General features: G+C 67.1%; 2 protein-coding genes and 1 non-coding gene across 8 annotated transcripts in view; 1 reads left to right on the top strand and 2 right to left on the bottom strand.

Moving 5' to 3' along the window:
* Positions 1 to 5,987, top strand: part of ABCA7 (ATP binding cassette subfamily A member 7) — a 40,030-nt gene extending 34,043 nt beyond the window's left edge. For 4 of the 6 annotated variants that reach the window (XM_075902645.1, XM_075902642.1, XM_075902644.1 and 1 more), the window contains 8 exons: positions 1,114 to 1,176; positions 1,440 to 1,546; positions 2,139 to 2,280; positions 2,350 to 2,484; positions 2,853 to 2,956; positions 3,340 to 3,432; positions 3,977 to 4,220; positions 4,882 to 5,987. In XM_075902645.1, the coding sequence (XP_075758760.1) occupies positions 1,114 to 1,176; positions 1,440 to 1,546; positions 2,139 to 2,280; positions 2,350 to 2,484; positions 2,853 to 2,956; positions 3,340 to 3,432; positions 3,977 to 4,220; positions 4,882 to 5,025 (1,032 nt within the window). In that variant the 3' untranslated portion in view covers positions 5,026 to 5,987. Of the gene's footprint in view, positions 1 to 1,113; positions 1,252 to 1,439; positions 1,547 to 2,138; positions 2,281 to 2,349; positions 2,485 to 2,852; positions 2,957 to 3,339; positions 3,433 to 3,976; positions 4,221 to 4,881 lie in introns of those variants that run through there. The other 2 variants (XR_012896677.1, XM_075902647.1) reach the window with 2 other exon arrangements.
* Positions 5,988 to 6,477: 490 nt separating this feature from the next.
* Positions 6,478 to 9,599, bottom strand: LOC142818988 (uncharacterized). Its single transcript, XM_075902648.1, has 3 exons — positions 9,236 to 9,599; positions 8,210 to 8,766; positions 6,478 to 7,028 (listed from the first exon to the last, which is right to left on the bottom strand). Exons 1-3 carry the CDS (start codon positions 9,477 to 9,479, stop codon positions 6,576 to 6,578), a joined length of 1,254 nt encoding a protein of 417 aa, XP_075758763.1. The 5' UTR covers positions 9,480 to 9,599; the 3' UTR covers positions 6,478 to 6,575.
* Positions 9,600 to 12,276: 2,677 nt separating this feature from the next.
* LOC112545286 (U6 spliceosomal RNA) lies at positions 12,277 to 12,383 on the bottom strand. Its single transcript, XR_003088752.1, has one exon. It is a non-coding gene; the product is annotated as a U6 spliceosomal RNA (small nuclear RNA).
* Between the last annotated feature and the right edge of the window lie 286 nt (positions 12,384 to 12,669).

Below are 12,669 nucleotides of genomic sequence, written 5' to 3'. Positions count from 1 at the left end.
GGGCTGGACTTGACCTTCTGAGGTCTCTGCCAGCTCTGTGGTTCTATGATTATTGCCTCTGTATAAATCCAGGATGTGGTCACTTGGTCTCGAAAAAGAGACCTTGGAATTGGAAGAGGTACCGGAAAGGGCAACCAAAATGAGGAGGGGCTTGGAACGGCGTCTGTGTGTGAGCTTAGTAAGACTGGGACTGTCCATCTTGGAAAAGAGACGACTGAAGGGGGTTAGGATGGGGAGACTATAAAGTCATGACCAGTCTGGATAAAGCAGATAAGGAAGTGCTATTTACTCCTTCTCATAGCGTAGAACTTGGGGTCGCCCCAATGAAATGAACGGGCAGCTGGTTTCAAACAAACCAAAGGAAGTTTTTCTTCACACGGCGCAAGGTCAACCTGTGGAACTCCTCGCCAGAGGATGTGGTGAAGGCCAGGACTGTAACAGGGTTCACACAAGAGCTAGCTAAATTCACGGAGGACGGGTCTGTCTGTGGCTGTTAGCCAGGCGGGGCAGGGATGGTGTGTGTGCTCTCCGCTGGTCGGAAGCTGGGAATGGGCCGGAGGAGAGGGATCGCTTGATGATTCCCTGTTCTGTCCGCTCCCTCTGGGGCACCTGGCATGGGCCACAGTGGGCAGGCAGGACGCTGGGCTGGACGGACCTTTGGCCTGACCCCGTCTGCTCTCAACACCAAGTCCCACAAGGCTCTGTGGCAGCGGTTGCCATGTTGAAATATTTTGGTTCGGGGGCGTCCCCTTTTCTCCGGCACGGCCGCCTGCGTCCCCCCCTCGTGGACACAGACCCTCCCTGCCAGTAGGGCTGGTTGGTCCCACGCCTGCCGCCCTCTCAGACAATTGTTCTGGTGACACGTTTTCGGTCCCCAGGCTCTGGGCAGGTCTCTGCAGGGGCCATGAAGCCCAGCTGCCCCCAGCTGCCCCCAGCCCAGCAGCCCCGGGGCTGAGGGCTCAGAGCCCCAGGAGGTGGCGGGGCTCCGTGCCGTCTCCGCTGTGGGGGGCACACGCTGGCTGCAGCAGGTGCTTGGCCTCCAGCACCCGCCCGCGCCCCACCTGCCCAGGACGGGGGCGCTGCTCTGAGGTTCTCGCCCTGCTCCTCTCCCAGGTGTACAGGCTGGGGAAGAAGCCGGCGGTGGACCGACTGTGCGTGGGAATCCCGCCGGGGGAGGTAAGGCAGCGGGCTGGGTTGGTATCAGCAGGGCAGGCAGTCCTGGTCCGTGGCTCAGCCCACGTCACAGGGCTGGGGTGGAACAGGCAGGCCAGGGCGTGTCCCAGGGAGGACGAGGGGATGGGTGGATGGAGCCGGGGGCCTCCAGGGACACCTGGCACCGTGTGTGCCGTTCTCCTGGGGGAGCTGGGGCCCCCTGGCGGGCAGGGCAGGGGGGTGGCGGGGGGGGGGGTTGCTTTAACCCTTGCTGGGTCCCGGCACAGTGTTTCGGTCTCCTGGGGGTGAACGGCGCTGGGAAGACGTCCACCTTCAAAATGCTGACGGGGGACACCGCGGTGAGCCTAGGAGACGCCTGCCTGAACGGGCACAGGTGAGTGGGGGGGCGGCCGTGGGAGGGGGGCAGGTGAGTGGTACAGGGAGAAATGGGGGCTCCGGGCTGGGTGAGGAGCGGCATAGAGGGGAGCTGTGGGGAGCAGGGGGCAGGGCTGTGCACAGGAGGGGGAGTCTCTGTCTGTGGGGGAGATGCGGGGCGCTGGAAGCAGATTGCAGGCCCCCTCCCTCCCTTCGCCCTGCCCTCAGGCTGCTCTGCTGAGCTCGGGCAGCCCTGGGGGGGGCCGCAGGGGCCGTTCTCCTGCCCCTCGTGGAGCACAGTGAGCTCCGCCGCCAGACCCCTCCTCCAGCGTTCCCTCTGATTGTTTCCATCCACGTGCGGAATCAGTTTTGTTCTGTGCACCGAGGCATGGGCCGATGTGCACCCGCAGTAACACAGGCTGCCGGCTGTGGGCGCACTGCTGATCAGCTGGGTGGCACCTGAATCTCCGCTGGGGGTCCGCCCAAGCGCTCCGTTTAGAGGGAACGCTGGCCCCCTCCCTGTGGGGCGGCTCCCCCGGGCTGGCTGCGGGACGCCCCCTCTGGCCGAGGGGCTCCCCCCGGGCTGGGCTGACGGGCTCCCCTCCTCGCAGCGTGCTCAGTGACCTGCAGCGGGTCCATCAGGACATGGGCTACTGTCCCCAGTTCGACGCCATCAGCGACCTGCTGACGGGCCGGGAACACCTGGAGTTCTACTGCCGCCTGCGCGGGGTCCCCGCCGAGGAGACGCCCCGGGTAAGAGCCCCCCCCGGCGCCCGGCACGGGCGAGCGGCCGCGGGGCCTGACCCCTGTGTCTCCCGGCAGGTGGCGCAGTGGGCGGTCACCAAGCTGGGCCTGGCGCAGGACGCAGACCAGCCCGCCGGCGGCTACAGCGGGGGCAACAAACGCAAGCTCTCCACCGCCATCGCCCTGCTCGCAGCCCCGCCCGTCGTCTTCCTGGTCAGTGCCACCGGCTGCCTGGCGTGGTGCTGCTGGCGGGAGGGGGAGGCAGTTAATTTGTATGGTGATCTGCATATGCAAACGCCACGCCCTGCTAATTGGCAGAGTGATCTGCATATGCAAACGCCACGCCCTGCTAATTGGCAGAGTGATCTGCATATGCAAACGCCACGCCCTGCTAATTGGCACGGTTATTTAACGTAAGGACATGAGCAGGCGACCACTGCCTGCGCCATGGGCACCCCGGGTATTTGTGCCGTCCCTCTGCACAGCCTGAGCGGGGGCCTTTGTGCCAAGCCAGCTGCCCTCCCCCTCCCCATGCACCCTGGGCCTGGGCTGACCCCAGCCGTGTTGGGGGCTCGTTGCAGGATGAGCCGACCACGGGGATGGACCCGCGGGCCCGGCGCTTCCTGTGGAACTGTATCCTCAGCGTGGTCAAGGAGGGCAGGTCCGTGGTGCTCACCTCCCACAGGTAAGGGAACCAGCCCCTCCCTCCCCAGCTATCAGCCCTGCCCTGCCCCACCCCGCAGAGCCCCGGGCATCCATGACTAGCCCCCCAGCCAGCAGGGCGCTGGGAATCTACCCCTTTGCCGCGATGCCCTTGGGGCCCGGCCCGCCGCTGGGGACAGGCCTGAGGCTTGGGGGAGGGGCTGGGAAGCCAGCGCGGCCCTTGGTCTGCGGGGTTTGGCGCTGGGGGCGCTGCTGCTCCCCCACTCCCAGGCAGGGCTGACCCCGCCCCGCAGCCAGCAGTACCCGGCCCTTGTAGCCTGTGCAGGTCCCCGGGGAGCTCCGCCAGTCTGGGGGGCTGTTGGGCGGGGAAGGGCAGGGCGCTCACACCGTCTCCTCTGGGGGCAGCATGGAGGAGTGTGAAGCCCTGTGCACCCGCATGGCCATCATGGTGAACGGCCGGTTCCGCTGCCTGGGCAGCCCGCAGCACCTGAAGAACAGGTAACCCGGGGGGGGGGGGGGGGGCCGGTGGCTTCCCCGCGGCACCGCCCCTCCCAGACTCACGAGGGGGCAGGGCTCTGCCCCTGCTCGGAGTGGGCGGCTGCCCAGGGACGCTGCTGAGACCTGGGCCGTGTGGCAGGCCTTGGGCGGGCATGGGCTGGGGGGTCTCCCCTCTATGGCACCGGTTCAAATCCCGACCAGGGCGGTCCGGCAGGCTCTGAGGACCGGGGGGGGCACTGGGCTGTCTGTCCCAGCCCCGCCCCTTCCACCCGAGGCCCCGCCCTTTGGGGGAGCACGGAGCTGCCCCCCATTGCCTAGCGGCCCAATGGTTCTGTTGGCTCCCCTGGTTGGGGCGTGTGGGCAGGGGATTCCCTGCGGCTCCCGATCCGCGACTGAACCAGAGGAGTCCGGCAGGGGCCGCTGCGGCTGCCTCCCCTTGCCAAAAGCTCCAGGTCCCTCCCCTGGCCGGAGCTGAGACCCCCCGGGAGCTCTCCGGCGCCCTGGCTTCGAGCCGCAGGAGCAAACCCACCCGGCTCTGCCGCAGGTTCGGCGACGGCTACTCCATCACCCTGCGGGTGTCCGGCCCCAGCCCGGACCTGCGGCCCGTGGAGACCTTCATCCAGCACTCCTTCCCCGGCATCGCCCTCAGGGAGAGGCACCACTGCACGCTGCAGTACCAGCTGCCCTCGCGGGGCTGCTCCCTGGCCAAGATCTTCAGCCTCCTGTCTGCTCACCGGGACGCCTACCGCATCGAGGACTACTCGGTGTCCCAAACCACGCTGGACCAGGCGAGGCCCCTCCCCTCCAGCCGGGGTCTGGGGGCGCCCCCTAAGGGACTGTCCCCTCACACCGCGGGGGCCAGCTGGGACACGCCCCAGGAGTTCTCTTGGCACGAGGCCTCTTGTCTGTGCCTGCCGTGGGCCAGTGCCCTGAACCCACCCGCTGCCGGCTCCATCGGCCTCGCTCGCTGCGCACGGCTCAGCGTCTGCCCCCGAGCGCTCTCAGCACTGCCCCCGGCCCTGCAGGGACAGCCCGGCCCCGTCCAGCGCAGCGCCTGGAGCCGGGGGGTGCAGGGTTCTAGGCTAAAGGGTCGGACGCCGCGTCCTAGAGCCGCCCTGAACCGAACGGGCCCTCGGCTCTGAGGGAGCGTCTGTCACCCAGAGGTCAGGCCTGCTTGAGACCCCGCCCACGCTGCCAACTCCCCGCGTATTAACCTCCTTGGTGAAGGGTACCGGGGCCCCTCCATGGCACCTCGGCTGCATCCCCCGCCCCCCGGCTGCTGTTACTTTTCTCAGGGTGGGTTCTCAGCCCTCCCTTAGCACCCAGCTCTGCCCGGAGAGAGGGGGTGCCAGGGAGCCACACACCGCGCCGTTCACCAGTCCGGGGCTGTGACCACTAGGCCGGCCAGCCTCTCGCCCCGCCTGACTTCCTTTTGTCCCTTCCCACCAGGTGTTTGTCCATTTCGCCAAGGACCAAAGCGAGGACGAGCCCCTGCTGGACTCGGCCCCCCCATCTGGCCCCGAGCCCCCGGGCCGCTGGAAGAGGATCACCCACTTCCTGGAGGATGACAGCCGCCGGGAGAGCGCCGTCTGAGACCCCCCGCCAGCCAAATGGGGGGGCGTCCCTCAGAGCACCTGGCTCCTCGGTGGAGGGGAAACCCGCACGCCCCAAACCTGACCCAATAAAACTCCCATTGTCCTTAGGGGCAGCGGGCCCCTGGCGGAGGCTGGGCTCACCCCCAGGGGCAGGGACCTCTCCTGCCATTGACCCCCCACCCAGGAGCCGCCTGCCTTAACTGGCACTGAGAGGGGGGCTCTGACTCTCAGGGCTCCAGCGCCCACCTCTGCCCTTGGTTCGAATCCTGGGCCGGGCACTCTGAGCTACAGGACCCTGCCCCTGTTGGGGGGGGGATTCACTCCTTCCCCCACCCAGCTGTGTGCATCTCCCCCCAAGACAGGGCTGCCCCCCCCAGGGAGCGCAAGGCCCTGGCCTCAGGGATCCCGTCTGCTCCCCTCCAGTTGGAGGAGAGAACAGCTGATGCCGGCCTCTTCTCCGCGGCCGCCTGCTTTTCTGTCCATGTGCCCCGTTTCTAATGATGCACTGAGCTCCCTAACGATGCACTAATGTCCCCTCCCTAACGATGCACCGTGTGCCCCTATTGCCAGATGCTGGCTTGGGGTAGACTCCGCCCATCTCATCTCCGGCTCCGCCCACCCCGGGGGAATTGTAGTAGCCCCTTTGAAAATGGCGAGGACGCCAGTGGCCACGGTGCCGTGGCAGCAGCCGGCGCCTTCTCCCCAGGGCGCAAGAAGTGGCCGAAGCGGCCCCGTGGGTTGGGGTGTTGTGCGCTGGGCCGGGCGTCGCTGCCAACCCCCGAGCTACCTCCCTGCACGACGCTGGCCCTGGGCCCAAAGAGCCGGGGTCCTGCCCGCAGGCCCGGTCCCCCCTGGCTGGCTGGTGCAGCTCGTCTGTTCCCCAGGATTCCCGCGCACGTCTGGCGAAAGCACTAGTGGATTAAACAGACGTGCGTCGCACGCCCCAGCCTGTGGGTGGAACGATTGTGTCTGGGCCTCGTCCGTGTCTCTCCTCCCCCCTCGGCGGCGCTCGGCCTCGTGACCAGCCCCGTTTCCACAGCTGACAAGCCCCAGGCCCGTGCGCAGGGGGAGCGAACGTACACCCCCCGACCGCGCTCCGGCCACCTCCAACGCACGCTCCTTGCACGACGAGGCCCAGTGCCGTTACAACACCCCCCCCAAATTCCTGCATCCGGGGGCATTTCCCAGCCTCCCGCACGCCTGCGAGGCAGGGTGGGGCTGCGCATCCCAGCACAGAGGGGACCCTGGATGCCCATCGCGCCCTCCGACGCTTGTCCAAGGTCGCAGGCAGAGCAGGAACCGGGCCTGGGAGACTTGGCTCCTAGCCGCCTGCGGAGTGTTCCCAGCCCCCCTGCCGCTCCGGAGCCGTGGGGCCTGGAGCGAAAGCCCCTTACGGTGCAGCAGGGCAGCCTGGGGCCCGAGAAGCGATGTGCCAGTGGGCCTGGGGCGTCGACTGCCCCCCCTCCCCCACCACTCGACTCTGCAGCAAGTTCCCCCCTGGGGGGCCCATCAGCTCCTTCTCCCTGGGCAGAGAGGGGGCCTTTGGGGTCAGTCCCGTTGTCCCTCTCTGGGGGGGGCCACGGGAACGGCCCCCCCATGGGGCCAAGCCGGGGGTGAGTCCTGGCTGAGCTGTCCCGCGGGTGCCGGGCTGTTAGGATTCCAGCTGTCCAGGCGGCAGAGGGTCCGTGGAGAGAGCTGGGGCCGTCCGGCCCTGTGGGTCCTGGAGCCTCTCTCTCTCCACGGGCAGAGGCGTCGGAGCCAAACCCTGGAGGAGCCTTGCGGGGTGAGCGGCGTCTCTCTCGGCCCAGCTGATCCCGCAGCCTCGGCCGTCCTGTCTCCCTGCCCTGGGCCTCCCCAGCTCCGCGCCCACCGCATGGCTCCGACGGGACAGGCGGGGCTGTGTGGCTCGGACCCGCTGCTCTGGCTGGGCTCGGCGCCCCGGGGGGGTCTCAGCGGCGGATTGGGGGGCCAGGCTGCCTCCTGCAGAGTCCGGCAATGGGGCTGGAAGAGAACAGGGGAGGAGGGCAGGAGACGGAGGGAGCTGGTGGCCTTAGGCCAAGTCCTAGTGCGCACGTGTCCGGGCACAGAGCCTCCAGCCCCCGGGGCAGTCTGGGGCCATGCGGGAGCCCCGTGCCGGGCTGGTTTCTGCCGCTGCCTCCGTGAGTCTTCCCTGGGCCCAGCCCTGTGCTCTCTGCCCCCCCTACCCCCGGCCCAGGCAAGCGGGAGGCAGGGTGGTGGGGATGGAGGCCAGGGGAGGCGTTGCCGTCCCAAAACTGCGCTGGCCAGAGGGGCGGGGGCCACGGTGCGCCTCGGGCTGGCCAGGAGGGGTCAGGCTGCAGGGCTGGGGGTGGAGGTGGCGGGGTTCCATGGGGAGAGAGGCTGCAGAAGGGGCGGAGCCTCGGGCAGAAGGGGCGGAGCCTCGGGCAGAAGGGGGCGGGGCCTGGTTTGTCCCTGGTCCCTGCCAGAACCCTGGAGGGCGAGGAAGCTGCAGGGGTCTCCGAGCAGCCGGCGCTGGGGGGCACTTACTGGCTGGGCGAGGCAGGCGCATCCCCCTGCAGCTCCCTGCGCAGGGCCTGCAGCGCCTGAGCGAGCAGCCGGTGGTGCTGGCTGCTGGTCGTCTCCTGGAGTCGCTGCAGGAGCAGGCGCATGGGGAGCTGGGGGGCAGGGCCGCACGCTGGCTGCAGGAGGCTGCCGGCTGCCCCCTGCGCGGCAGAGAGAGAGCGAGAGAGAGGGAGGTGCGGGGCTGCAAGTGTCTGATGTGCCGCCTCCCGCCCCTGCAGCCTCAGGTCTCGTGGGGGCCACGTTCCACCAGCCCTGAGCCGTGGGTCCAGGGCAGCCCCTGAGGGTTGGGGGCTCCCCCCCCAGCCCCTGGTTCTGCCTTCCTTGCGGGAACCCGCCCCTGGGCTCGGTGCAAATGGCCGCGGGATATCTCCCCCCAGGGGCGAGCAGATGGGACCAGCCACGGAGCCGGTCACTACACAGCCTGTAAGGCCCGTGGTCTCCTCTCCCCGGCCCGGCCAGGCCACGCCCCTCGCGCTCAGGCCCGTGGCAGGGAACCGCCTGGCTGGGTGGCTCCTCTTGGAGAGGGCTGGGCTCAGCCGGCCGGCGGCGCTGGCAGCAGGAAACCTGCCGCAGGCCGGGTGGAAGCCGAGGGCCCGGTGCCGGGGGGAGGTGCCACTCACCATCTCTGCTGAGCGGCCCCTGGGGGGGGCTGGCGGCTGCAGCGCGGGTCCCGGCGGGGGGAGCCTCTGTGGGAAGGGCGGCGGGGCCGCAGCCCGGCGGGCGGGCGCGCCGTCTCTTGGAGCCTGGCCACCGGGCGGCTTGTGCGCTGCCGGCCCCGGGATGCTGCCTCGGGGCTGGGCCGCACTGGGAGGCAGCGAGATGGCCCCGGAAGCAGGACCGTCCCTGGCTGCCTCTACGGCACCGGCGCAGCCTCCCTCGCTGGGGCGGCTCCGCGGCTCCGCACGGCCCTCCCAGGGCTCCGCCACCGTCTCCAGCACGGGGCGCAGATCCACCAGGATCGTCCGGCGCGTGGGCCTCTCTCTGGCCGCCTCCCGGGGCGCCGGGGGAGCAGCCGGGGTCTCCGCGGGGGGCCTGGCGGGGCAGCCGCTGGCTGGAGACGCCCCCGTTCCTGTGCCGCGTTCCGGGCCGGGGGCCACGGCCAGGGGAGCTGGCTGCTGGCTCTGCTTCCGCCCACCCGCCCTGCGCCCCCCGCCGCAGGGGTCCGACGCGGGGAGGCCTGGAAGGGGAGGGGAGCGCTGGGTCCAGAGGGGGGGCTGGGGGGCTGGGCCCCACGGCACTAGGCCAGTGGAGGGTGTTTAAATCCCTCCCCGCAGAGGTGCCAAGGCCTCTGGCAAAGGAAGGTGCTGCCCCCCCCCAGCCCCCGACATCTCAGACGCACCCGGGCCCCAGCTGGAGCCGCCTCCCAACCGCACCTCCAGCTGCCCGGCCCCCTCTGCGCCGGCATGAAACACCAGCTGTGAGCTGTCCTCCCGCTCGCCGGCCCACCCCAGAGGAGGCTGCATGTCAGTACCCGTCGTGCACACACGCACGCACACGCACAAGCACACACACACAGACACACATTCAGACACTACTCACGCACACACACACACCCACACACATGCAGACACCCCCCCCCCCACACACACACACACTGGTCTAGCTGTCCCGGCTTGTCGGGGACGGGGACCTATCGTGGGCCGTACCTTCCCGCGGAGGCTGGCCCGGTGGGGGGCGGAACACCAAGTCCGTCCACGAGAAGTGGGGCAGCCTCGGCTGCGCTCTCGCCTCCGTCCGGTGCCCCAAGCCCATCCTCCGGCGGGGGGCGGGCAGCCGTGGGCGCTCGGGTACCGGTGGGGAGCGAGGGTGCGGGGGGGGGAAGCCGGAGGGAGACGCTGGAGGAGGCGGGGGGCTGGCCGTGCACGGAGGCAGGTCGGAGGTTCCCAGCATGGGCCGTGCCCTGGTGTCTCCCCTCTGGGCAGATCCATCCACCTGCCCAGTGCTGGGCTGCGCCGTGGGGTGGCCCCTGCTCTGCGGTGCCTGGGACAGTAACCAAGCAGGGGGCCGCTGCCGGGGGGGCAGGGCCGGTGTCTCTTAAGGTGGAATTGCTCACATGGGCCGGTGCAGAGGGTTTGGCTCATTCACAGGTTGCAACTTCCGACTCCCGGCTCCTTCCCCTGCCTGCAGCCCCAACGACCCCCGGATCCCTGTGCCCCCTGCACTGGGCGCCGTCCCCGATCCCTGCCTGTGACCCTGTTCCCTGCCAGCCTTGCTAGAGACACGCACGGGATGGTTATTAGCTCACACTGCTCAGCAGGGGCTTTACAGAGGAGCGCAGTAGCATCATCCCCATGGGGAAACTGAGGCACCAGGAAAGGGTTGTGACGTACCACTGGCAGGCCTGTGGGAGACGCAAGAATAGAATCCAGATTGCCCAAGCCTGTGCTCTAACCATTAGCTAGCACTGCCACCACCCCAAACTTCCCAGGACCTAGCCCTTACTTGGATAGACGCCCTGCCCCCGCACTAGTGATGGCCTCATACGCTCAGACGGGTACGGATCAGGGTTCAATTCAGAGCAGTTTCTGGAGGCCGGGGCCCCACTGTGCTCAGCGCAGGACGTATGCCGAGCAGGGAACCCTGCCCCTCCCTGCGGCGCTTACTGGCTGCTGTGAGCCCACGGCCGGCTTGGGTCACGCAGGTGGGGGCAGGGGGTGGCCACGAGGCGGTGCAGCCTCTGGGATGTATTGGTGCCCGGCAGGGGCAGGTCTCGGGCAGTGTTCCCTGTAAGCTGGGCACTTGGGCAGCCCCCGCAGGAGAGATTCAAATGCCACCCAGCTGATTCTCAGAGCACCTGCAGCCAGCAGCCTGTTTCAACTGGTGGTGCACATCCGCACATGCCTCGGTGCACGGAACAAAATTTATTCCCCCATGGATGGAAAAAATGAGAGGGAAGCCTGGTCTCAGAGCCTCCTCTGTAAGGTTGGCCAGAGATGTGGCTGCAGCCAGTTTCTCTCTTGCTGCCAGCATGGGGCTTGTGGCCCATGGGCTCGCAGGCAGAGGGGCTCGTGGAGCAGTGCGTGACTGAGGCAGGGATGTGCCGGAACACCAAGCCGGCTCTCCAGGTGCGCTGGCGAATTGCCAAGGCCTGGTGCAGCGTGTGACCGTGCAGCCCGGGCCTCCGGTGCTGCCTTGGGGATGGGATCCCTCGGGAACGCCCCCACTGGGGCTCCCCGCCAGCCCTTCTCGGGCGGCTCAGGCCTCCCGCCTGCTGGCGCCACCTTAGCTGAACACACACACACGCACACACACACACACACACACACCCCTAGGCCACTGCACCAGTAGCAACACAAACAGCCCGGATCAACAGAGAGCCCTGGCGCCAGCGTCCTTCCTACCAGCCAGGCAGGGGGGCCAGAATTCCCCGGCAGGCTGGCCTCACCGCAGGCTCATGGGGAGGCCCCAGGGGTCCCTCTCTCCTCTTGCAACCCTGGTGCCCCACGGAGTCACCCCGCCCACGCAGCAGGGGCCTTGTGTGAATTCATCCGTGCAGGGCCTCCCACCTGCCCGGCCCCTTAGAAATTAGCCAGGCAGGTGCCGCTCGCCCGCGCCTTGCTCGGCCCCGGCAACGTGCAGGCGGCAGGGCCCAGCTGTGGCCGAAGGGGCCTGGTGGCTTTGCCTGAGCGGGGGCTGCTGCTGTCCCGCGGGGCTGTCTGGGGGGTGTGCGGGGTTGTGAGCCCAGGCTCCAACTCAGCCTGGAGCCCTAGCCCAGGGCGTGGCCTAGGAGCGGCCTGGCTGTGACGGAGTCTCTGGCCTCTCCCCGTCTCAAGGCTGCGCCCCAGAGGGTGGGGCCGGCAAGCGACTCTAAAATACCAGGCCACTAAAGGAATCTGTTTAAAAAACTCCCCATGGTCACAGATTCCCTGGCCTTGGTGTGGCTGCCACCAGCCAAGGCAAACACCCCTTGCGCCCCCCAAGATGCACTTGGGAATTTCCTCCTATGGGTTACTCCAGCTCTTTAACCCTCTTTCCAGACAGCGCTTGGGAAAAACCTGCACTTCTCTTACTACCTGCCCTTGCAGTTCTAGGCTGCACAGAGCCGCCTGCCGGCTAGGACCCAAGGAGAGTTTTTGAACCAAACACAGAAGACCTACTGGGTAAAGTGTTACTTGCTTGCTGCGAGTTACAGAGCATCTGAAACACAGCAGCTTGAAAACACATTCGCAGTCAAGCCATCCCCCGCCTCCATGGCCCATCAGACAACCCAGACACACAACCCTCCCTGCCAGGGGCTGTTGTGGAGGGTCAACGTATAACTGGGTTCAAAGAAGAATTCGACATGCCCGGTCCGTCACTAGCTATTAGCCACGATGGCCTGGGCCCAGTGTTCCTTGAGCAGCTGCTCAAGAGAAATTCAAACGCTGCCCTGCTGATTAGCAGAGTGACAAACAGCCAGGTGATGTGGTTCTATTGGTGGTGCACATCGCACATGCCCCAGTGCACATCAAATTATTCCGCACGTGGATGGAAAAAAATTAGTAGGAAGGTTGCCTGGGACATAGCCCAATGCTCCAGGTGTCCTTTCAGAGGCTGGGAGATTGGCACAGGGTGGATAATTGCCCTGTTCTGAGCTGTGATGCCCTGCGCTGAGCTTTGGGCTGTAAAAGGTTCCTGGGGAGCAGCTGCCCCAGTGGATTCAGTAGCTGGGCGGTGGGAAGAACCAGGCGGAAGCCAGCCAGGCCCCAAAAATATGGAACGCTTCACGAATTTGCGTGTCATCCTTGCGCAGGGGCCATGCTAATCTTCTCTGTATCGTTCCAATTTTAGTATATGTGCTGCCGAAGCGAGCACGAATCTAAGTGAAACCCCGGAGCTATTTAAACCTCCAGAAGTGAAATATTTCTCCATTAGGGTGATTTGCCTCGTGTCCGCGCTGGGGTGCCTCAGTCACTAGTGAACGAACCACGCGGATCCTGATCCTCTCGGTGGCTTTTTTTCACTGTTCCTCCGTTTTAACGCTTTTAATTTCCTTTTTATTTTCTAACCAGGCTTCTTTCGCGGCGCATGCCGGGAACCACAGGGCGCGCCTTAGTCGAATATGCAAATAAGGCTAAAACGTAGGCCCGGCCCCTCTGGC

This window comes from Pelodiscus sinensis, chromosome 19 (assembly GCF_049634645.1).
Source record: "Pelodiscus sinensis isolate JC-2024 chromosome 19, ASM4963464v1, whole genome shotgun sequence".
NCBI classification, from domain to species: Eukaryota; Metazoa; Chordata; order Testudines; family Trionychidae; genus Pelodiscus; species Pelodiscus sinensis.
The sequence above is the reverse complement of the archived record's forward strand: the minus strand, read 5'-3'. Positions and strand labels throughout refer to the sequence as shown.

Bases quoted from the DNA above. Each gene is read 5' to 3' on its own strand.
- LOC142818988 (XM_075902648.1), bottom strand. From the start codon at position 9,479: ATGCTGGGAACCTCCGACCTGCCTCCGTGCACGGCCAGCCCCCCGCCT. The intron at 8,767-9,235 runs GTACGGCCCACG...CTCCCCTTCCAG, and splicing joins GGGCCAGCCTCCGCGGGAAG to GCCTCCCCGCGTCGGACCCC. The intron at 7,029-8,209 runs GTGAGTGGCACC...GTTCTCTTCCAG, and splicing joins GGGGCCGCTCAGCAGAGATG to CCCCATTGCCGGACTCTGCA.